The following is a 25,244-nucleotide window of genomic DNA, read 5'->3' as shown; positions in this document are numbered from 1 at the left end:
TCCGGCCCCCAGGCCCACGTCTCGAAATTCGACAAAATTTACAAAACTAGAAAGCTCATTCACTCACGAGTTTAACCATACCAAATTCATCAAAATCCAATATCGCTTGGTCCTTCAAATCCTTAAATTACTTTTCAAATATTTCAAACCCTAACCCCTCATTTTCACTAATTACCATGATTAAACAACATAAAATTACCATATATACAAGTATTAGGGCTCAAGTAACTTACCTCAATGAAACCCCCTTAATTCCCTCTTCAAATATCTCCCAAAGCTCCTAAAACCGAATAGAAATGGTGAAGAATGCACCAAAATCGCGAAGGGTTCTATTTATGGTTTCTGCCCAGGTTTTTCGAACCTGCGGCCATTTTCTCGCACCCGCGCGACCGCACCTGCACAACTCACTTAATCCCCCAGCTTCCGCACCTACGGACACCTTTCTCGCACCTGCGGACTCGCATCTGCGGTTCATGGTGCACATCTGCAAAACCAACCCAAAATTCTCGTCTCCGCATCTGCGCTCAAGGCCTCGCACCTGCGGGCTCGCAGATGAGGCCAATTCTTCGCAGCTGCATTCCCAGCCTTGGCCCAGAGTTTTCCACACCTGCGCACTCCCCACGTGCACCAGCGGCCTCACACCTACGAGGCTTTCTTCTGTAGGTGCGAAAACAGTAGTAGCAGCAGCTCCAAATGCAAATTCCAACTTTGACAAACCCGTTAACCACCCGGAATCACCCCGAGGTCCTCAGGACCTCAACTAAAAATAACAACAAGTCATATAATAATATTCAAACTTAGTCGAACCTTCGAATCACTCAAAACAATATCCAATCATCAAATTACCCTAGGATTCAAGCCTAAGAACTTTCAAATTTCCAAATTCGGCAACTAATGCCGAAATCAACCAAATCACGTCCGAATGACCTCAAATTTTGCACACACATCACAAATGATACTACGAACCTACTCCAACTTCCGAAATTCCATTCCATCCCCGATATCAAATTTTTCACTGCTGATCGAAATCGCCAAATTTTTAATTTCGCCAATTCAAGCGTGATTCTACCACGGACCTCCAAATCACATTCCGGACGCACTCCTAAGTCCAAAATTACCTAACGGAGCTAACAGAACCATCAAAATTCAAATACGAGATAGTTTACATATAGGTCAATATCCGATTGACTTTTCCAACTTAAGTTTCTACTTAAGAGACTAAGTGTCTCAATTCACTCTGAAACCACTCCGGTCCCGAACCAACTAACCCGACATAACATAATATAGTTGAATAATACAAAAAGAAGTAGAAATGGAGAAAACGAGGCTATAACTCTCGAAACGACCGGCCGGGTCGTTACAATAATGAAGTTGTGACCCAAATTGAAAGTTTTAGTGTTCTAAATTTTGTTAAAATTTTGATATTTGGGAACTGTTTGTGCAACTTTGGGGGAAAGTTTTAGAAAAAAGTATTTTTTAGCTTGCAAAGAGAAACTGTTTATTCATAGTTGTAGTGTTTTGAAGATTCGTAAGTTTTGCGATAGATGAGGAACACTTGTCTAAGTAACACCGGCAAATTACTTCTAAAAATGAAGAATTGCAAGAACTTGAAAAAATCTGAACAAACATTGATCCAAATTCCAAAGTGATATCCCTTGTTTATTGTTACTACAAAAAGCATTTTTACCGGCAATTATATAGTGGCCATAACTTTATTGCTGCTAAATCATTTGATAATTGCAAGCATTACCGGCAATTAAACATTAGTAGTTTGAATGAAATGGACCTGAATAGAAGTGTTAATGGATATAGAGGACTCGTACAGCTGATTCTAACTTACTTGAGATTGAGGGTCCGCATTTCTCCTTCCTTTTGTTTTGCTTGATATTTTATTTTACTCGAGAGGAAGGTAGTGTAGGAGGTTGTAGCTCAATTTGACAAGATCAGACCTAGAAGGTAAAGGTAGTTCCAACGAGGGGAATCAAAGCTGTGACCTTTCAGTCAACAGGCCAGTTGCACTACCAACTAGGTTGGGGTTTCCCCCCGCTTCCTCGACATTTTTCCTACTCTAGTTTTAGTTTAGATTTTTTCTGGGGGGTGTGGAGTGAGGTGATTGGTGATAAATTGGGTTTTTGACATCGGCTAATGATATCTTCTAGGGGAGCTTTGCTGGAAGAGATTGAGACATCGGTGACACCCAAGCTTTTCTACATTTTCTAACTTTTTTCTTGGAAAATTAAAACTACACAAACATGCATCGCCTCTAAACATTGCATCTTCATTCATGTTTATGCAGATCGAGACATTTACTAGTCAAAACAGAGGGTATCGTGCAGAGACGACTGCATTTACTTATTGACGGAATAGGAAAGACTGCGTTGATAAGTGAAAGCTCAGAATCCTTATTGTAAGTTTACTTTATTTGATCCATTATTTGCTTTGTCATGTTCGGTAAAATAGACATATATGGTATAATATTCCTCATAGGCACTGCTTAAGACATTTTTCCTTGTAAAGATGGTAGCCTTGTGAGGAAAAAGAAGAGAGTGGAAATAGATGGTTTCTACTTTCTAGTGTTATTTCTAAAAAAGACTTTGGTTTAGTCTTTAGAGTTAGAAAATTCAGATTGGTCATTACTGGTGTTTTTGACAGTTAGATTTCTGTATTCCAGAGTTTTGGGCAGCACGGGAGGGAGCTCATAACTACATAGCTTGTATTGCATATTCTTTTCATTTTAAGTGAAGAGGAATTCTTATCGAGTACATACCCACTTAATTTGAATAACACGCTTGATAAGCTTGTCATAAAGGTAAAATCCCAAATTCCTCGGAATTAAATAATGTGAAAAATCGAATGCATATTTATAATCTATATTGAAGTTTTAATGATCAGAATATTAAACCTTTTAAGTTGAACAGGATCTCTATTTGCATTCATCCCCTTTTCAAATTGTTACTTAATCTTGAGGTTCTTTCATTGTGAACACCTGCTGATGTTGCTGTGATTTGTACCCCTCCGCCCTCAATTTACTGAAGCGTTTTGGCTAGGAAATTTTCAACTACCTTTACTGAATATTCTTATCAATACAAAGTCTTTCTTATTGGCAAAGACAGATTGACCTTTCACACAGGCTCGTAGAGAGAGCTTGTTATAGCATCATTAATTTTTCTGTTTTGCCCAACACCTACAAATATCTTTCTAAAATTAATTTACTGCAGATTGATGGTTGTAAGAGGAATCTAGGTGAAATTCGGTAAAGAAATACATGGTCAGATTCTGAAGAAAGATATACAATATACACCTTTCGTTTCTTAAGAACTTGTGAAGATGTATGGGAGTTGTGATGCACTTGAGCCACGTCTCCTCATTATCCTCATTCTCAGTGATCCTAGTACTGATCACCAAGTTGATGCTTATTTAGTTATTTCCAAGGTGCTTATAATTGTCTCCCTTTTGAGTTGCCAATGATTTACAACCAATTTGAATCCTTTTGCAGCCTATAAGGAAGCTACACTAGGAAATATACCAACTGTTGCTTGTTATGAAACTGATATCAAACCTTGAGATATTATCTTTTTCATTTCTCCCCATTTTTTGCCCTCAAATCCTAAGAGGCTTCTGCATCCACCCGGTTTCCTCCTAAGCGGAACTAACATCACATGTAACTCCGTAGTGTTTCTACCAATTACTAATTTTTTTTTAATGTTTGTTACTCTGGAACTAGTATATCCTTAGATAAGTGATAAAAATGGTAGTTTTTCTTATGTTCACATCCGGTGTCTTTTATCTTTGTGACTGGTGAAACTGGAATTGTAAAGTACTTTGGTTTTGGCTTTCTCTACAAAGAAGGTTGTTTGCAAGTGCTCGGGGAGCTACTTTGATTTAGGTATCTCTCTCTCTTTTCATGTGGATTATTTGGCTCCTTTCCATTACATCCAATCTATATTTACTCTCATAGAAGTTGAGCTGAATTACATCTGTCTTGTCCAAGATCCAAAGGTACAAACAAACTTATTCATGGTGTAGCTTTTTTACTTTATTATACTATACAATAGGCTTATTGTACCTTTGTTCCTAATATGGATACATGTGGGTGTCTATATGCTTTTCAAGAATTTGAAGTCCTTTTATTAATTTTTTTATATTATTCTTTTTACAGATCATGAATTATGTCTGAAGAACTTGTCATGAGAGCAAGTGCTGAGAAAGTATAAGCAATTGAAATGTTAAAAGAACAAGTTGAAGAATTAGAGAGACCTACTGTTGTGTTAGTATTTGTTTAGAAATGTTCTCATTTGTACATGCCACAATTCTATCTCTTTATTAGGCATTTATTGGAAGATTGTTATGCTTTGGATGGGTATATTTTTTGGTAATGTTATGCTTCTGTATTTGTAATTGACCATAAACTTTTATGATTATTAATTGTTTTATATATTTTGGATGTATTTAAAATTTAATGAATTGGTTGTAATTTTGGTTGTTCATGCAAGATTGTGACAATTAGTCCACGAAAAACTTCATTGCTAACATCATTTTTAACGAAGGGATTTGTTATAGTAATAAAAGGGTTTTATATACCAGATTAATAATTAACGAAGGAAAATTCGGTCGTTAAAATGAGGCATAACGACCGGATTTTATATCGCCGCTAAAGACTCTTCAACGTCCGTATTGAAATCCGGTCGCAAACTTTTAACGTCGGGGACATCAACGATCGGTGATGACCAAATCTTTTACGGACGTTATTGGTTAATAGCGACCGGATCGGTACTTTTAACGACCATAATTTCCTTCGCTAAAGATCTATTTTCTTGCAGTGTTACCTACTGTAGTGTGCGTGTGTTCTATAGGAACTAATAGAGAACCTGATTCTCTATATAGTTTGGCGGACCCTTAAATTCTATCAATTGGTATCAGAGCAGGTTCTTTCTATTAGGCTAACACCTAGAAAGGACCCCAATGGCTACTTCACCAAACTTTAAAGAAGGTCAATCTATCTACAGGCCACCAAGATTCAGTGGCCAATACTATGGATGGTGGAAGACAAGGATGCACGACTTCATCATGGTTGAAGACTCAGAGCTCTGGGAAGTCATCTGCAATGGACCCTTCGTCCCTACAAAAACTAGTGGTGACCCAGCAGTAACAGTTCCCAAAACAATAAAAGAATTCAATGATGTTGATCGTAAGGCCATAGAGAAGAACTTTCGAGCAAAGAAAATTCTTGTCTGTGGTATTGGTCCTGATGAATACAACAGGATTTCAGCATGCCAATCTGCTAAGGAGATCTGGGAAGCTCTCCAAATAGCTCATGAAGGGACAACCCAAGTTAAGCAATCAAAGATTGACATGCTTACCACAGAATACGAGCTTTTCAGGATGAAAGACGATGAGTCCATCCAGGACATGCATACTCGATTCACCTCCATCATCAATGAGCTTCATTCTTTGGGAGAAATCATTCCATGGAACAAACTTGTCAGGAAAATACTCAGTGTTTTACCCAGTTCCTGGGAAAGCAAAGTGAATGCTATCACATAGGAAAAGGATTTGCAGAAGCTAACCATTGATGAACTTGTTGGTAATCTAAAAACTTATAAATAGAAGAAGAAGAAGAAGAAGAAGAAGGATAATGAGAGAAGAGATCCCAAAAGGGAGAAGAACCTAGTCCTCAAGATGGACAACAATGATTCAGGTGGTGAGGATGCTGATATGGCTTACCTGACAAAAAGATTCTAGAAAATGGTTTGCAAAAATGGAGGCATTCCAAAAAGGGGCAGCTCCAGCAAGCCAAACGGTTATGACCTATGTCATAAGTGTGGTAAGCTAGGACATTTCATCAAGGATTTTCCTCTCCTCAAGCAAAATCAATACAAACACAACACAGACAAAGCAACTAAGAGGAATCCGGTTCCTGACAAACATTTCAAGAGGAAAAAAGCCGCTGACAATGTTGTGAAACAAGCTCTTGCTGCATGGGGAGACTCTTCCAGCGAATCTGAAGAAGATGATGATCAAGGTGACAACACCATGATGGCACTGGAAAGTGAAGAAGCTGAGTATGACTCTATTTTTTCCTTGATGGCATAGTCTGATAATAATGAAGATGACGACGATGATGATGAGGTAAACTTTCTAGATGTTCAAAGAAATCTAAAGTCTTATTCTCCTAAAAAACTAATGTCCTTGGAAAATATTTTAATTGATGCTTATCACAGTCTTATAAATAATAAAAATGCATTAACTGTAGAACTAGGAGACATAGAACATGAGAGAGATGATCTAGTGGTTGTTGTGGTCGATCTAAAAGAGACTATTGTGTGTGTTAAAAAGGAGAAAGAAGCTTTAACTGAAAAGGTTGCTAACATAAAGCATGTGAGAGATGACCTATTAGTAGTAGTTGTAGATATGAAGGATACAATTGAGGAACTAAAATGAGAAGGTAGGCATGATATTCTTCAAAAGGGAAAGGAAGTTGCGGATGAAACACATCTTAGGCTTGAAGATGAGATAAAATCAGTGAAATCTATTTTGTGTGTTGAACTCGAGAAAATCAAACAACTTCAGGAAGAACTAGGTAGAGTCAAGAGTAATCTTGAAAAATTACTCAAGTGGACCTGGTCCTCTGAATCTATAACTGTCATATACACGAACAATGGGGGAAACAGGCAGGGAATCAGGTTTCAAAGGGAAAAAACTCCTTAAAACCCTCATAGCAAGTACGTTACTATACCTGACAACTGGCTCTGCACTCACAGTGGTAACACTGGGCACTTTAAGTAAACCTATAAGGCCAAGTTTCAGCCTCAACAGAAAAATAAAGTTTTTACTAAAAAGGTAATTATTGTTAGAGAACCTGGTCCCTCATATAAAAGACGCATGATATTTGCTTGGACCAAAAGAACCATCATTCATCCCTTTCCTCATTACAAGGGACCCAAACTGGTTTTGGTTCCTAAGTATAACATTTAATTTCAATGTGCAGGGAACAGTGAATGGGAGCAGCCAACAATGGTACATGGATAGTGGTTGCTCAAAACACATGACTGGAAGTACAAACGATTTTCTTTCACTGAAGGCCCTGCAAGGAGGGAGTGTATCCGTTGGAAATAGTAGGAATAGATACATTCTGGGAGTTGGAAGGATTCGGAAGTCTCTCTCACTCTATTGAAAATGTGTACTATGTGAACAGATTGAAGTACAGCTTGCTGAGTGTTTCCCAAATCTGTGACAAGGGAAACAAAGTGAAATTGTGTCAAAGATATACACAGTCACTAATCTTGTGATTAGTGAAGTGGTGTTAGTGGCCAAAAGATACAAAAACATCTATGTTGCTGACTTTGAATATCTGCAAAATAGAGATCTCAGTTGTCTGAGTGCTATGGATGATGATGCTGAACTGTGGCACCGAAGATTGGGTCATGCAACAAGCTTTATGCTGCTGAACAAGTTGGTCAAGAAGGACCTGGTTCGTGGCCTGCCCAACTCAAGCTTCAAGAATCACAAAGTGTGTGATGCATGTGTAAAAGGAAAGCAAGTCAGATCTTCGTTCAAGCCCAAAAAGGAAGTCATCACCTCAAGGCCACTTGATCTCCTTCATATGGATCTATGTGGACCTATGAGAGTGCCAAGTAGAGGAGGAAAGAATTACATCTTTGTTATTGTGGATGACTATTCCAGATTCACCTGGACTCTGTTTCTCAGATCCAAGGATGAAATATTTGAAGTATTTGTTGCATTTGTAAAAATGATCCAAGTGAAGATGAGACATAATGTTGTGAGTATAAGATCTGATCATGGTACAGAATTTGACAATGAAAAGTTCGACGAGTTCTGTGCTGAAAATGGTATAAGTCACAGCTTTTCAGCTTCAAGAACACCTCAACAAAACGGTGTCATAGAGAGGAAAAATAAGACTCTTGAGGACATGGCTAGGACAATGTTGATTGATAGTGGTGTTGCAAAAGGTTTCTGGGCAGAGGCAGTCAACACTGCCTGTTACTTGGTGAACAGGTGCATGATCAGGTCCCTCCTGAACAAAACCCTGTATGAACTGCTGAATGGGAGAAAACCTAAGCTAACACACTTGAGGACATTTGGTTGTAAATGTTTTGTTCTCAACAATGGTAAGAATTCTCCGGGAAAGTTTGATGCCAAGAGTGATGAAGGAATATTTCTTGGATATTCATCACAAAGCAAAGCCTACAAGGTATACAACAAAAGAACTCAATGTATTGAGGAAAGTATACATGTGATCTTTGACGAAGCACAACACCCTCTTGGAAAAACTGCACATGATAAGGCTGATCAAGATGGAGAGTTATCAAATGTCCCTGGTTAAGTTATTGACATGGAAAATGGAAATACCGATATGATGAGTCGGTTCAAGGATTCAAATAACAATGGCACAGCTGAATCTCCAGTTGACATTGAGGAACCCGGTTCCACAATCACAACAACTGAAGCTGAAAACAGAGTTGCCGATGCAGTTCAAGGGACCCCACATGCAAAGAGAGAATCACATTCAGAAATATCTGGACCATCCCACAACAAGGTTCAGGTGCCTAACTGGAAACACAAAAGTTCACATCCTCCGGATAATGTGATCACTCCTCTTGATTCAAGAATTCAAACCAGATCAAAGGCAAGAAACACGCTTGTCTTATAAGTTTCTCTCTCTCAAATTGAGCCCAAGAATATCAAGGAAGCATTAAAAGATGCTGATTGGATTACAACTATGCAAGAAGAACTCTATCAATTTGAGAGGAACAGTGTATGGAACATGGTTCCACCACCTGCTAACAGAATTGTTATAGGAACCAGGTAGGTATTCAGAAACAAAATTGATGAGTCTGGAAACACAACCAGAAACAAGGCAAGGCTGGTAGTTCAAGGTTACAATCAGGAAGAAGGGATTGACTATGATGAAACATTTGCTCCAGTTGCTCAAATGGAGGCAATCAGAATCCTCATTGCATTTGTGTCTCATATGGAATTCAAATTATTCCAAATGGATGTCAAAAGTGCATTTCTGAATGGCTTTCTAAAAGAAGAAGTCTTTGTCAAGCAACCTCCTGGATTTGAGAATCATGAACATCCTGAGCATATTTAAAAACTTGACAAGGCACTATATGGGATAAAGCATTCTCCGTATGCTTGGTATGAAAGATTGTCCAAATTTCTTCTAGAAAATGGCTTTACAAGAGGAAAAATTGACAACACCTTATTTCTCAAGAAACGAGGGAGGAACCTGCTCATTGTGCAAGTCTATATTGATGACATCATATTTGGAGCAACAAACGATTCATTGTGTGAGGAATTTGCAAAACTCATGAGAAGTGAGTTCGAGATGAGCATGATGGGGTAATTGAATTTCTTCTTGGGTCTACAAGTCAGGAAAACTCCTCGGGGCAAAATGATAAGTCGGCAAAAGTATATCAAAGAGCTTCTGAAGAGATTTGAGATGGAAAGTTCAAAGATCATTGATACACCTATTGCCACTGCCACTCGCCTGGATATGGATGAACCTGGTTCTCTTGTAAACGAGACTATATATAGAGGCATTATTAGGTCACTTCTGTATCTCACAACAAGTAGACCAAACATTATTTTTAGTGTGGGACTCTGTGCCAGGTTTCAATCCAATCTAAAGGAGTCTCATCTGAAGGCTACAAAGAGAATTCTTAGGTATCTCAAAGAAACGCAGGACCTGGTTATCTACTATCCCTCAGGAGATAACTTTGACTTGATAGGGTATGCTGATACTAACTATGTTGGTTATTTGGTGGATAGGAAAAGCACTTCTGGTATGGTACATTTTCTAGATTGGTGTCTAATCTCATGGAAGACAAGAAAACAAAACTTAGTGGCCCTTTCAACTGCTTAAGTTGAGTATGTGGCAACTGCCTCTTGCTGTGCTCAACTGTTGTGGATCACGCAGCAGCTAGAAGATTTCGGTGTATTTTCTAATTGTGTGCCCTTACTATGTGATAAGTAGGGATTTTGACTACTTATTTGAACTCTTTTACTTTAGGTTTAGCTCAAAAATGCTTAAAGGTATTCCCGAAAACTGATAAAATGTGCTTACTTGCACGAGTATTGGAAAAAGAGCCAAAACGATGAAATTCAACTTAAGAAGGAGTATTTTTGGACAAGGACTAAATCCAAGCAAAAAGAGCAAAGTGCGGACCGCACAATATTGAGTGAGGCCACAAACTATGAAGGACCGCACAATTATTGTGTGGCTGCAGAAGATGAGGTTCAGAGAGATGGAGTTATGAGTCCATGAACAAGTGCGGACCACACTATTATTATGTGGCCGCAGAATACAAGAGTGTGTTGCACTCAAAAATGTGTGGTCCGCAGAAGTCCCTCTTGTCAAGCTCAAATTCAAGAGTGGGGCCGCACTCATAAATGTGCGGTTTGTAGAATCTGAAGACGTGCTGCCGCAACCCAGAATTGTGCGGCTGCAGAAGTCCATCCTGTCAAGCCTAGCTTCAAAGTGTGGACCGCACACAGAATTGTGCGGCCGCAGAACCTCCGCAGGGGAAATTTTGTCCGATAATTTCAGTTGTGTATAAATAGTTCTTTTTGTCAAATTTAGGTTAAGTTTTGAACTCTAGAAAGTAGATATTCATTTTTGCTTTACTACTTTAGGAAACTTTGTATTAGTTTATCATTTTAACATTGGATTTTCATCCCTTTATCATCTATTATGAGTTTAATCTTATTTTCTTCCTTAGTTTCTTAATTTTTGCCTATGAGTAGCTAAATCTCTAGACTCTAGCTAGGGTTGTCACCCAAACCTAGTGTGGGTACCTAATGGGTATTTGATTTAGGGGTCATTTAATGTTGGGTGTATGATATTTAGCCTAATTCTTGATTGAATTTAAGAATTAACGGTTGCAAACACTGATTCATGCCTAATTGACTTAGTCTCTACTTGAGAAAGAGAGACTAAATCTAGGAAAACTTGGCTAACAAAAAATTGGGGCGAACTCAAAAAATTGATAGCCTCAATTAAAGGGTTGAATCTAGAGATAGTAAGACCCGACTTAAGCATATATAAACAGTTTTGTGAATTACCCATTTGGACTTGAGAAAGCCAAATTGGGCAAAACCATTCTAACTACCGAGAGGTATCGAGTGGGTAATCACATGTTGATTGCTATATTACACCCCGACCAACGAAACATGCCCTAAAGCCCAAAAACCGTTAGGTAACCACGTAGGTGGAAGTCACAGCCCTACATCTTTTATAAACTTGAAAAACAACCACACCAAAAATATCGTTCTATAGCTTTGCATTTACAAACAATAGCATAAATTTTAGAAGTACAAAGAAACAACCAAGTATGTGGAAGTGCATTTTAGGCACGTCATACACCTAGTCTAAGTATATACCTAATCCAATATAAGTTCTCTGAGGAATCGATCCCGACTCAAAGTTGGGTAATTATAATTCCATCGACCGCTTCATAATTCCAATCAGTGGTGTGAATTTGGGCGACACCAATTTTTGGCTCCGTTGCCGGGGAGCTAAAAAAGGATTTAGCTATATATTTCATTTTGTGTGTGACTTGTCTTCTTTTCCTTCCGAGTTACTAACCTTTTTGTGAATCGATTGTAGGTACAAAAATGGCTCTCAACAATGATCTCGGAAACTTGCCTTTGGGGGAGGAAGTGGACGATGACTAAGGTGATGAGGTTCCTCTTGAACCTCAAGCAAATAGGCGAGGCCGTCTGCCTCATGACAATATTCCCGTCCCTCTCCAACCTCCACCAAGAGCGGCTCCACACCGGGTGTTGCCAAATGAAGGATACGCAAGTGCCATAGTCCCGCCCCGTATTAGGGCGGAAAACTTTCAAATCACCAATGTTATGCTTGCATTGCTAGAGCAACGGGGATTCTTCACCGGGGCTCCGAGTCAAAATGCATACAAACACTTGAAGGGGTTTGTGGACACTTGCTGGGGGAGTAAACAGACCAATGTCTCCGAGGATGCTCTAAGGTTGAGGCTGTTTCCCTTCTCTCTACGAGGGAAAGCCTTGGATTAGTTAGAAAGATTGCCAAACCATTCTACCCATACATGGGATGAATTGGCGGAAAAATTCATTGCTAAGTTCTTTTCTCCCGGGCATATGGCTACTCTTCGAGACGAGATTATAGCATTAAAGCAAGAACCCAATGAGCCTTTGCACGAGATTTGGGAGAGGTACCGTACTATGGTGAAAGAGTGCCCGAATAATGACATGACTGAGGCTATGATTCAACAAACCTTCTACAGGGGGATCAATACTACCGATCAATGCGTGGTCAACCAACTTGCCGGTGGGAATTTCATGAAAACACCATATGCCGACGCTTGTGATATTTTAGATAAAATGGAGGATACTTCATCGGCATGGCAAAGTAGAGCTAATGTTTCTCAAGGTGATCCAAATGTGATTCACCTACACAAAGAATTGCATGATCATGGGAAAACAACTGCCGAGTTGACCACAACAATGAATCAATTAGCCATAGCTCAACTTCAACAAGTTCAAGGTCCTAAGCAAGTAAATGCAATGGAAGGTGTCAGCATGATGGTGAACAAGTGAAGGCAAAAGGGTCAACAAGTGCAAAACCTTGTGGAACAATTTGTGCAAGATGATAGTGGGTTTGACCAAGACGAATCATACAATGAGCAAGAGGAAGAAGTGCAATATGTGAATAACTACCAAGGGCAAAGTAACAACTCTCAAGGCCCGAATCAACAACAATGGCGATATCAAGGAAATTTGAACAATCAAAACCACTAAGGCAATTGGAGTGGTGGTAACAACAATCAAAAAAATTGGAATAATAACAATAATTAAGGAAATTGGAATAATCAAGGCAACCAAGGAAATTGGGGTGGCAACAATCAAGGATATTGGGGAGGCAACAACCAAGGGATTTGAATAATAACTAAGGGAATTGGGGGTTGGGCTTTCAAAGGCCCCCGATGTATTAACAACCAAGCAACCTGCCTCCTTATCCGTTTCATGGTTCTATCTCTTCCAATAATGATATGTAACGGATTGAAAATATGTTCAAACAAATGATGGAGAAAAATGTCGACTCTGATGCTCAAATAGCCTCTCACAATACTTCAATCCGCAATTTGGAGGTTCAATTAGGGCAAATCTCGCAAGCTTTAAACACTCGTCCTAAGGGGGCACTACCTAGTGACACAGTGGTGTACCCGAAGGGTGGGAACAACAAGGGACATGCCATGGCCATAACCATAATGGGTGGAAAATGTGGGTAGGCAACAACCTCAAACCAAAGAAGAATTGTGGATGATGATATAGTGATTCAAGAAGATGAAATTCCAAACAATGTGGTTCAAGCTAATGAAGAAGTGAGAATTTATATTGATGAAAATGTGGAGGAGACTCAAGAAGAAGTGAACCCGTCTAGGGAACACGTGATTGACATACCGGAACCGGTAGTGCCAAAGGCCAATGCACTAATGCCAAGGCCTCCTACTTTATACCCTCAAAGGCTCGCCAAGAAAAATAGCGAGAACTAATTCAAGAAGTTTATGGACATGATGAACATCTTATACATTAATGTTCCATTGGTTGAGGTGTTAGAACAAATGCCCGGTTATGCAAAGTTCATGAAGGATTTGGTGACAAAGAAAAGATCAATGAATTGTGAGACTATCAAGATGACACATCAAGTGAGTGCTATTGTACACTCAATGGCTCCGAAATTGGAAGATCTCGACGCTTTCACAATCCCTTGCACTATTGGGAGCACCGACTTTGCCAAAGTTCTATGTGATTTAGGGGCGAGTATCAACTTGATGCCCTACTCCGTATTCAAAACTTTGGAAATTGGGAAACCAAGACCCACATCTATGAGGTTACAAATGGCGGATCATACTATGAAGAGACCATTGGGCATTATTGATGATGTGTTGGTTCGTGTTGATAAGCTCATCTTGACTTTGTGATTCTTGATTGCAAAGTAGACTATGAGGTGTCTATTATCTTGGGTAGACCTTTCCTTGCTACGGGGAAGGCTCTTGTTGATGTAGAAACTGGTGAGCTCAGCTTTCGGGTGGGCGATGACAAGGTGGTTTTCCTTGTATGCAAATCTACGAGGCAACCAAATAGTAACGAAGTTTGGTCATTTGTGGACTTAGTGACCGAGGTGATTGTTGAGGATGCTAGTGCCATGAAGAATATTGATGATACTTTGGAGGTCGTATTGCTTAATCATGATGATGATGAGAAGGAAGGCTATGTGGATTGTGTAAATGCATTGCAAGGAATGGGGTCGTACACTTATGAACCTCGAAGATTGTCCTTAGATCTTGAGAACCGGAAGACTCCTCCAACAAAGACCTCAATCGAGGAGCCTCCCACTTTGGAGTTAAAGCCATTACCTCCACATCTCAGGTTTGAATTCCTTGGGCCATGTTCTACTTTGCCGGTTATTCTTTCCTCTTGTTTGACTAACGTGCAGGTAGACTCTACTTTGGCAGTGCTACAAAAGAGGAAGAAAGCTATAGGATGGATATTGGCGGACATTCGGGGTATAATCCCCTCCTTATGAATGCACAAGATTATTTTGGATGAGGATGACAAACCCTCCGTTGAACATCAAAGAAGATTAAATGAAGCAATGCAAGAAGTGGTGAAGAAGGAGATCATAAAATAGTTGGATGCCGGGGTTGTTTACCCCATTTCTGATAGCTCGTGGACCTTTTCGGTGCAATGTGTTCCAAAGAAAGGGGGCATGGTTGTGGTCACAAATGACAAAAACAAGTTGATCTCTACAAGAATGGTAACCGGGTGGAGAGTATGTATGGACTATCGAAAGCTCAACAAAGTCACTCAGAAAGATCATTTCCCACTCCCATTCCTTGATCAAATGCTTGATAGGTTGGTCAGTCGAGCTTTCTATTGTTTCCTTGATGGATATTCCGGATACAATCAAATTCTTATTGCCCCGGAGGACCAAGAGAAGATTACTTTCACTTGTCCCTATGGTACTTTCGCATTCTCACGAATGTCATTTGGGTTATGCAATGCACCGGCGACATGGTGGAGGATTTTCTTAAGGTCTTCATGGATGACTTTTCCGTAGTTGGAAATTCTTTTGATGATTGCTTGAACAACTTGGATAAGGTCTTGGCAAGATGTAAGGAGAAAAACTTGGTTTTGAATTGGGAGAAATGTCACTTTATGGTCGAGGAAGGCATTGTCCTCGGCCACAAAATTTCAAAGCATGGTATTGAGGTAGACAAGGCCAAAATAGAGATGATCTCTAAACTACCACTCCCTACATCCGTGAATGGAGTGAGGAGCTTCTTTGGTCATCCGGGGTTCTATCGCCGATTCATCAAGAATTTTTCCAAAGTGGTGAACCCCTTGTGTAAACTGTTGGAGAAGGATGTCGAGTTCCATTTCAACGAGGACTGTATGAAGGCATTCAAATTGCTCAAGTTCAAATTGACTACTACTCCTATTATCACCTCACCGGATTGGAGCTTGCCGTTCGAGCTCATGTGTGATGCAAGTAATGTGGCGGTTGGAGTAGTTTTGGGGTAACGTATCAACAAAATCTTTCATCCGGTATACTATGCTAGCAAGACCATGAATGATGCCTAAGTCAACTACACAGTGACCGAAAAGAAGCTACTTGATATTGTCTTTGCTATGGAGAAGTTCCCCCCGTAATTGATGGGTACAAAGGTGATTGTCCACACCGATCATGCGGCGCTTTGGTACTTAATGAGAAAAAAAGATTCAAAGGCAAGGTTAATGCGGTGGGTGCTTCTATTGCAAGAGTTTGATCTAGAGATTCAAGACCGAAAGGCTAGTGAAAACCAAGTGGCGGACCACTTGTCTCGTTTGGAGGAGGAGGGGAGGCCACATGACGGCCTTGAGATAAATGATTCCTTCCCCGACGAGCAACTTCTAGCCATTTCAATTACCGGGATGCCATGGTTCCCCGACTTAGCAAATTATCGTGTAAGTGGTATTGTACCGAATGAGTTCTCTTCAAACCAAAGGAAGAAGCTCAAACGGGATTGCCTTGACTATTATTGGGATGAGTCGTATCTCTTCCGGATTTGTACTGATGTTGTGATTCGATGATTTGTATCGGAGGAAGAACAAGTGAAAATTCTTGAGGCTTCCCACTATTCACCATGGTGGAGCTAGAACGGCAACAAAAGTGTTGAGTTGTGGATTCTATTGGCCTACTCTTTACAAGTACATTAGCGGTCTCGTCAAGTGTTGTGATGAATGTCAAAGGGCCGGTGGGATTTCTAAGAAAAATGAGATGCCCCTCACCACCATCTTGGAGATTGACATTTTTTATGTGTGGGGCATTGATTTTATGGGTCCGTTCGTGAGCTCTTGTGGGAACACTTATATTTTGGTAGTTGTGGATTATGTGTCAAAGTGGGTTGAAGTCGTGGCTTTATCCAACAATGAAGCTCAAAGTGTGGTGACATTTTTGAAAAAGAACATCTTCACAAGATTCGGTACTTCAAGGGCCATTATTAGTGATGGGGGATCGCACTTTTGCAACAAAACTTTTGATACCTTACTCACCAAGTATGGTGTCACTCACAAAGTCTCGACCCCTATCATCCTCAAGAAAGTGGGCAAGTGAAAGTCTCGACCCCCGTTTGTTCCGTTATTTTTTGTTACTATAGTTATGTGCTATTATAGAATTTATATATATAATATAACATAACATAAACAAATGATTTCAAAATTTTTTAGCTATTATAATGAAATATTATTATAAAGGATGTCTGTTAGTCTTTCACTATATCACATTTATTTCAAAACTTTGACCGCAAAGGTATTAGGGGAAAAGAAAAGGTCTTAAGTTAATAACGAGAATACAATGCCTAATATTAAATTTAAACGGTTATTAAGTGAGCGTTTGGACATAAGAATTGAAATTTTGGGGGAAAAAAAATATTCAAGTGGAAATGGTAATTAAAAATTAGAGTTGTGTTTGGACATGAATATGATTTTGGGTTGTTTTTGAATTTTTGTCAGTAATCTGAAGTGAATTTTGAAAAATAGTTTTTTTTAAGTTTTTCAATTATTTGAAAAATTCTGAAATTCACCTTCAAATGAAAATCAAAAACTTCATGGCCAAACACTGATTTCAAAAAAAGTAAAAAGAAAAATAGAAAAAAGGAATTTTATTTATGGCAAAACGGACCCTAAGTAACATTGTTTTCTTTGAATATATAAGCAGTTACAGTTTTCCTAGGTGTCCATCATTCAAGTTAATGGATACACGAAATATTGCACTATCAAAGAAGGAAAATATTGAAGTGGTCACTTAATTAATTATCTAAATTTCGAAAACTCTAGATTCTTGACCCACGATTTTTAAGAAATAACTACCATTAAAATAATCACTTCAAATAGCTCTAGGATCAGCTTTATTGACATTTTTTAAAGTAACTAAACCTCCAAGCGTGCAATTTTGCATCTGCGTCATCTTCTAATAAACAATAAGTGGTATTAATAATATTTTAAAATATTCTTTGCTTGCTTTGGCTATTACTATCTTTCTATACAAATAATCAGGGTACTACTTTTTTGGTTTCTCTCTATTTACACTCAACTTTTCTTGGTCATCCTACTGAATTATAAAATTAAGAAAATACAAGTGATCTTGGTTGATTCCCTCTGAAGTATATTCAGATCCATCTCTTTCTTTTCCCCCTTTTTCACAAGTTTGAGCCATATTATATAGGCGTGTCAATATTTTTCTTTCTCCACAAATATAAAAAAGAAGAATTAACTTAAATATTCATTCATTCAATCACTTACACCAAAAAAAGCTAGCAGATGTATGATATTTATGTATAATATGCGTATAACCGTGTATAGTTAGCATATAATCTATATATACCAATTAGGAAAGGTAAATAATAAACTTAATTAAATGTATTTTTTCAACATTAGTTGTGGACTATATCGCGCGCTATAGAGAGAGTTCTTTTTCAGTTTAATATCTTACAAACCAAAAATGAGAATAGACATTTGTTTTAGGTTTAATTATAGAGCTTTTAATTTTTGATAAGAAGATACATATAATTCAAATCTACTACTACTAGGAATATGAAAGCTACATCTGTTGAAAAAAACTTAAACGCGTACTAGACAGTGGACGGATTATATGGATACTTTTCTTCCTTTAAAAACTGAAGCCAAAGTGCCCATCATTATTAGTTTACTAATTCAAATTCAAATAACTTAATTAAGCAAAGTTTCTCTTCAATTCAATGATTTTTGAAAATTAAAATGATAATGGGGGCACATTACAATCTACTTCCAATATTTATGGCATTTCCTTGTTAATTCATAGAGAGATTGCTGTCATCTAATTTCCATGTAACGAACAAAATTAGAATGTACTTATTTTTTCAAGGTGAATTTAAATTATATATACGCCCCAACGACGTAAAGAACTTTAATTTTAAATTAACAATGTAATTTAACTTGACATTGTAACAAGTCACTTGTTTTATTCTTTGTTACTACTTACACTTATTATAAGCAATTTTTATTTTAGGGAACGGGATTCTAAAAGTTAAAATAACCAGTTGGATCATTACATTATGAGATTATCCTTTTAAACGTCAACTTAAGAACTACATTTTGTACACTCTAGTCGAGTACCAGAGTTGTGTTCTTCTTGAGTTAGTGTAGTGAATGTGTTTTAGAAAATTGAGTTGTAATCAAAATGTCACAAACAATTAATGAATTGGAATGAGTGTTTTCTTTACGAATTAGAGTAACTTGTGAATCAAATAGTCGTAGTAGAAGTACTAGACCTATCATGCGAAATGATAATGTGAAAAAAAGTTGTCCTTAATTATAGAAGTTCAAATCTTGTATGATTTACATCATACCTTTATATCAGTGGTTGGTGATTATACCTCATTGGTTGTTCAAGTTCAAGTATCCATTGCCCTTTGACTTATCCACGGCTGCCCAAACAATTATAGGTACAGTAAAACCTCTATATAACAATCTCATTTGTTTCGATATTTTTTGGTTTCTATAGTGAAATGTTGTTATAGAGAACATATTATAACATAATATGAAGAATAGTATACGTTCCAAAGAAAACTTAGCTACTATAGGTACAACAAAACCTCTCTATAATAGTTTCATTTGTTCTAATATTTTTTTGTTGCTATAGTGAAATGGTATTATAGAGAAAATATTATAATATAATATGAAGAATAGTACTTGGCTACTATAGCGAATTATTATTATAGAGGAGGGTTGTTAGGGCATCTCCAACCTTCACTCAAAATCTTTACTCCAAAATAGAGTAACTCCAAAATGGAGTAAACTAACTCCAACCATTACTCCATTTTTTACTCCAAAAAAGAAGATTCCTTTTTATATTTCTCTCCCTCTTCTATATTATATTATTATCTTTTATTTAAATGTTATTTCTTATTTCCATTGAACAAATCCTTTTTTTTTCTTTTTTACATATTCATCCCATATAATTCATATTTCTTTCTTATATAACCATTTAAATAAAATTATTTTATACCATAAATTTTTAAATAATATAATTTTTACGCAAATATTATAGATTATACATATTAATGGATAATTTAAATAAAAGTAAAATCATTGAGATACAAGATAATTTAATACATATTACATATAGTTTAAAATTTGGTTTCAATACTACTTAGCAACATCTTGTATTTTATATTTGCACATTTCATTTTTGTGATGGTTATTTTTTTTATATAATTATAACTTATAACAAATTAATTTACAACTTTACATAAAAATAATATATGCATGAAAATTAATTTATCAAAATTATACGCGAAAATTAAGATGTAAAATTAATATTATGAAGATATTTCATAAACATAATTAGGTATATATAATATGATAAATAAAAAGGGCTAAATAATAAAAAAAATAATAGGGAATAGTGATGGAATAAATAATCAATAGTGTCACTCCAAATCACCCTCCATTTTTTGACTTCAAAATGGAGTTTGGACTTTGGAGGCAAAAATAGAGTAGGGTTGGAGATGGCCTTATAGAGAGGTGTGGCTGTGTGGCTGTATATATTTTGTTTGCTAGATAACTATAGTTCCATCTTAATTATATTACCAATCAAAATTTTCTATAGTTGACAAACTAAAATGATATTGACAAACTATTCATATAAAATTATAAATATGAGTCTCAAATTGTTTCTCGTAACGTGAAGGTTTTTTGCACCTGCCATTTAATTAGGTCGCCTCTGACTGGTTCGTGGTCATCACTCTTTGATTTTTCAAAATAAAATAAAATTTATCGGTCTCCAAAACATATCCAGGATTGCAAGTAGTAGAAGCAATTAATTTGATGAGCATTGAGGGGATGTTTCTTTAGTCATACTTTGAGGGCTATAAATAGATGATTCGACCTTTTGTTGAAGATCAATAAAAAGTTTAAGCATTGTTGTGTTATTATTTACTTGCTTCAAAAAAACCAACAATAATATTCGATCGTAACTCTTAAATTCATCAAATTACCAAGTTAGGAAAAATGAAGAAGGCAATATCATCATCTGGTTCTTTAAAGTTACAGCCTCCAACTTATGGTAAACTCATAACCATTCTCAGCATCGATGGAGGTGGAATTAGGGGAATAATTCCTGCCACTATTCTTGAGTATCTTGAATCTCAACTCCAGGTGAATTAAGCTTCCATTGTAACCTTCTAGATTCTTAAAATGAAGAGGATTTTAATTGAATGTCCTCTATATTTAATGCTTTTTGTTTGCAGAAATTAAGAGGTTACACTATTACACGCCCATTTTGTCATATGTATAAGGATTTAACTTATATATACAGACACAAAATGCGGTAGAACTTTAAATTATTAGTATATTTTAACGTAGGATAGTAGGTTGTCTGCCTTATTTTTAAAGTTACCAATTTCACTTATTCCCTTCGTTTCAAAAAGATTATCTTAGTTTAACTTTGCACAAACTATAATAAAGAAGGGAAGACTTTTGAGATATGTAGTCTTAAATAAGTCATAGTATTTGTGTGGCTATAAAACTTTTCTTTTGTTCTGAAACCTGACATAGCATGTGAGTGGTTATAAATGCTTCTTATTAAGGAAATATTAAAATGTGTCAATCTTTTTTAAACAAACTAATTAGGAAATAATATCAATCTTTTTGAAACATAGATAATATTATGGATGGCTAACTAAAAGTGGAGCCTGATATTTTTAAGAAAGGGATTTTAAAAAGTGCTAGAGTATCAGACTTAGGATTTGTACATGAAATCTAAAGCAAATTTTGAATCCCCTTTGATACTACAATAGAATCTTCTCTTCTACCAAGACTCAAAAGAATCCAAAATTCATTTATCAAAAAATTGTTTTTGTCCAATTTGTATAGTACAGTTTTTTGGCGAAGCAAATTTTATTGAACCCCATTACCTCCCTTTTGTTCCATTGTAGTTATGTTTTAAGTGACTAAAAAATTCTTTTAGGTCGTATTCATGTACATGCTTAATACTTTGAATTTATATTTAAAGAGTTTCAAATTTGGATGAATAGGAATTGGATGGTGAAGATGCAAGGCTTGCGGATTACTTCGATATAATTGCAGGAACAAGCACAGGTGGTCTAGTCACAGCCATGCTAACAGCTCCAGACAAAGACAAGCGTCCTTTATTTGCTGCTAAAGACATTAAACCCTTCTATCTTGAACATGGCCCTAAGATATTCCCACAGAAAAAGTAACTTTTTCTATTTCTACTACTTTAGTTAAATTCTTGTTTCAAGTACAATATTATCTTAAATACTTGCTCTTCATTACAGATCGATGGTACTGTTTGGATCAGTATTGAAAACCTTGAAATCTCTAATGGGACCAAAGTATAATGGAAAGTATCTTCACCAAGTCATAGAGGAGAAACTAGGGGAGACTCTGTTGCATGAGACATTGACTAATGTGGTCATTCCTACTTTTGATATCAAGAATCTACAGCCAACCATTTTCTCCACTTTTGAGGTCCTTTTCTCTCCCTTTACCTCTGAATTTATGTGAAAATGTTTTTGTCTAGGTTTTGATTCAACTGATGGATATCTATATATATATTCAACTGATGGATATCTATATATATATATATAGGTAAAGACTAACATATATAATTTCGAAATGCCAACAGGCTAGAGTAAAACCATTAATGGATGCTCGGCTTTCCAATATATGCATCAGCACATCAGCTGCTCCAACGTATCTTCCTGCACATTATTTCCAGACCCAAGATAAAGATGGCAACTTTCATGAGTTCAATCTTGTCGATGGTGGAGTAGCAGCTAACAATCCAGTACGTACAGTACTTTTTTATTTTATTTTTTTAACTATAGTTTATGGCCAAAATGTTTACAAGAAAATAAGTCATTTTCTGAAGTTTGGTTGCTATGGAAAATTTTACGGAGAGAATATTCTCTATCAAATTAAAGAGGGAAAATGACTTTCCTCACTTTTGTGCGGAAGCCATTTCCCTTCCCAATTATCTCAATTCTTGATTTTTATCACGCTCTTGAACATCTCATAGGGGTATATGATTTGGTAATTGCTATTTCAGGCCCTTGTTGCTACAAGCCAAGTGACCCATCAAATAATGACTGGAAACCCAGATTTCTTCCCAATCAAACCCATTGATTATGGAAGGTTTTTGGTGATATCTATAGGCACTGGATCAGCAAAAGTGGAACAGAAATATAATGCTAAAATTGCATCCAAATGGGGTATCTTGGGTTGGCTTCTTAATGGAGGTTCAACTCCAATTGTGGATGTTTTTACTCAAGCCAGTGGTGATATGGTTGATCTTCATATTTCTGTTGTTTTCCAAGGTCTTCATTCTGAAGAAAATTACCTTCGTATTCAGGTACAATTATATAAGCCTAAAAATAAAAATTCTAAGAAGTACTGATTGGTATTAATAGATGGATAGCCCTTTTCGTCCTTAAAGTTGATCTTTGTTGCCTAAGACCAACTAAGGTTGTAAGGGTCAATTAAATGGTGGGAACTCCTTTCGGCAACTCCTATTAACTTATCTTATTAAGGTTCTCTCTTCGGATTGATTTTCTCATTTGATCCTAAATCATTCGACAACTTGAGTGTCTTAACTATCTTATTCTTGGCGGGGCAGATTTAGGGGATGGAAGGGGTACACTATACATATAAGGCAAAATCCGTTTTATGCCTTTATATATATTATATTTTGTATCCTCTTGACGCAGTCCAAAAGCATAGCTCAGTGATCAAGGGGATTCAAAACCTTTGTGAGGTTGCTCGTTTAATTCCCACTGGCCACAGTCTCTTTAAATTATTTAGTTTTTTTTTGAACCCCTTTAGTGAAAATCCTGCCTCCGCCACTGAATTTCTTTGTTGTTAGATGAAAAATTGGGTAGAGAGATAATATAATCTCCGCGGGGATGGTAGCTTCTATTCCTTGATTGCGGGTTGTCTTGGTTTGCTACATAAAAACAATTGCTTGAATAAACTTTTAATACATTTTAATATATTGCCTCTTTTCGTCGTCTCGTCTTCTTGAGCCGAGGGTCTATCGAAAACAGGCTCTCTACCCTTTCGGGGTAGGGGGTAAGGTTTGCGTACACTCTACCCTTCTCAGACCCCACTAGTGAAATTTCACTAGGTCGTTATTGTTGTTGCTGTTGTTTAGTCGACATGTAGTTGAAGCTGCTTTGTTTGGAGATCCACCTATTTTCAAATAGAATTTAATTATTATACTTTAATAGCATAAAAGGTTGTTATACTATCTGTTGTAACATGTCACTTATCATGTTTTGCAGGTTATACAATTTCATGGTTGCAATAAAAAATTAGTTGTAATTAGCTTTTGAGGATAATATGAAATTTTTGTATACTAGTGCTGTGTATATTAGTCAAACTCTTTCAAATATAATATTGAAAAAAAGAGAGGAAAGTTTTAGATCTTATGACTTTATCTTGACTAAGATAATTATATTGTTCATCAATTGTAGGATGACACATTAACTGGAACAGACTCCTCTGTTGATATAGCAACCAAAGAAAACATGGACAAATTGGTTGAAATAGGGAAAACTTTATTGAAGAAACCAGTTTCAAGGGTAAATTTGCAAACAGGCCTATCTGAACAATGCAAAAATGGTGGCACAAATGAAGAAACTTTGAAAAGGTAATTCAACTCTCTTCTGAACATTACCATCTTATATAGTTGTATATAGTAATACTAATACCGAGAAAAGTATTTCGTGTTAATTATTGAATTGATCATATTGTATTTGCCAGGTTTGCGAAGTTGCTTTCAGAAGAAAAAAGACTAAGGAATTCCAAGTCACCTCATACAAACAAAACCTCAGAGTAGCACATCATTTGTTTGCAACATACAAGAAATCCTTGTCTTTAAAAATTAGCTCTGTATTTACTTTAAAGCTTTAATTTGTGATAGATGTGTAAAATTTGTGTATGATGTATAGTGTAATTCAAGTCGTGTATTATAATAAGATGTAACAAAATGAAGTATAAAATTCTTGTTACCATGCGTGCATTCATAAGGTAGGTCCACTAAAGAGGCAAAGGCTCTCTATCGAAAAAATTTTAATTTTCAAAGCTCAAACTCGAAATCAGACTCTCAAGTCTTAACCATTCCACCTCACCCCTAAGTGATAATCTTATTTATAATTTTAATTGATGGTTGCTAGGAGTTTTTGCATATGTGAAGTTTAGGGAATTAATTGGAGTACAATTTTTTTTATTACAAAAGTTCTTGGCTTTTGAAAACAACCTAAGTTTAAGTGTTTAACAATCAGAAACAGCAAGTCAGCAACACCTTAGTTCCAACGAGTTGGAGTCCTTTACGAACCTTTCAATTTGACGTTCTTTTTATAACCATCTGGTATTCAATATCACACGCCGCACAAGAAATGCTTTGTTGACTAATACTCCATATTCTATTCTCTGACACCTCTGTAACTTTAGTACAGATTAATAGTACGTTTTTGCTCATAATAGTGTTTGTTGTCTGCTAAAAATCTGTTTGAATTTTGAAACACGTTTATAAGGTTAAGAATTACGTTTTGGAAAATTTGGTAGTCAATCATGTCAATTGTTTGAATTAGGAACACGTTTATAAGGATAAGATATACGTTTTGCAAAATTCA

The 25,244-nt window shown here is 36.7% G+C and overlaps 1 protein-coding gene and 1 long non-coding RNA gene across 2 annotated transcripts; both read left to right on the top strand.

Moving 5' to 3' along the window:
• The first annotated feature begins 2,677 nt into the window (after nucleotides 1-2,677).
• Nucleotides 2,678-4,455, top strand: LOC117279131 (uncharacterized). Its single transcript, XR_004509538.2, has 3 exons — nucleotides 2,678-2,809; nucleotides 3,219-3,886; nucleotides 4,160-4,455. It is a non-coding gene; the product is annotated as an uncharacterized lncRNA (long non-coding RNA).
• A 16,056-nt stretch (nucleotides 4,456-20,511) lies between these two features.
• LOC104105923 (patatin-like protein 2) lies at nucleotides 20,512-24,599 on the top strand. Its single transcript, XM_070200209.1, has 7 exons — nucleotides 20,512-20,745; nucleotides 21,624-21,805; nucleotides 21,888-22,080; nucleotides 22,238-22,399; nucleotides 22,661-22,963; nucleotides 24,084-24,259; nucleotides 24,373-24,599. The coding sequence occupies exons 1-7, from the start codon at nucleotides 20,599-20,601 to the stop codon at nucleotides 24,446-24,448; spliced, it is 1,239 nt and encodes a 412-aa protein (XP_070056310.1). The 5' UTR covers nucleotides 20,512-20,598; the 3' UTR covers nucleotides 24,449-24,599.
• Nucleotides 24,600-25,244: the final 645 nt, after the last annotated feature.

This window comes from Nicotiana tomentosiformis, chromosome 4, assembly GCF_000390325.3.
Source record: "Nicotiana tomentosiformis chromosome 4, ASM39032v3, whole genome shotgun sequence".
NCBI classification, from domain to species: domain Eukaryota; kingdom Viridiplantae; phylum Streptophyta; class Magnoliopsida; order Solanales; family Solanaceae; genus Nicotiana; species Nicotiana tomentosiformis.
Note: the sequence above shows the minus strand (reverse complement) of the source record. Positions and strands in the feature narration are given on the sequence as shown.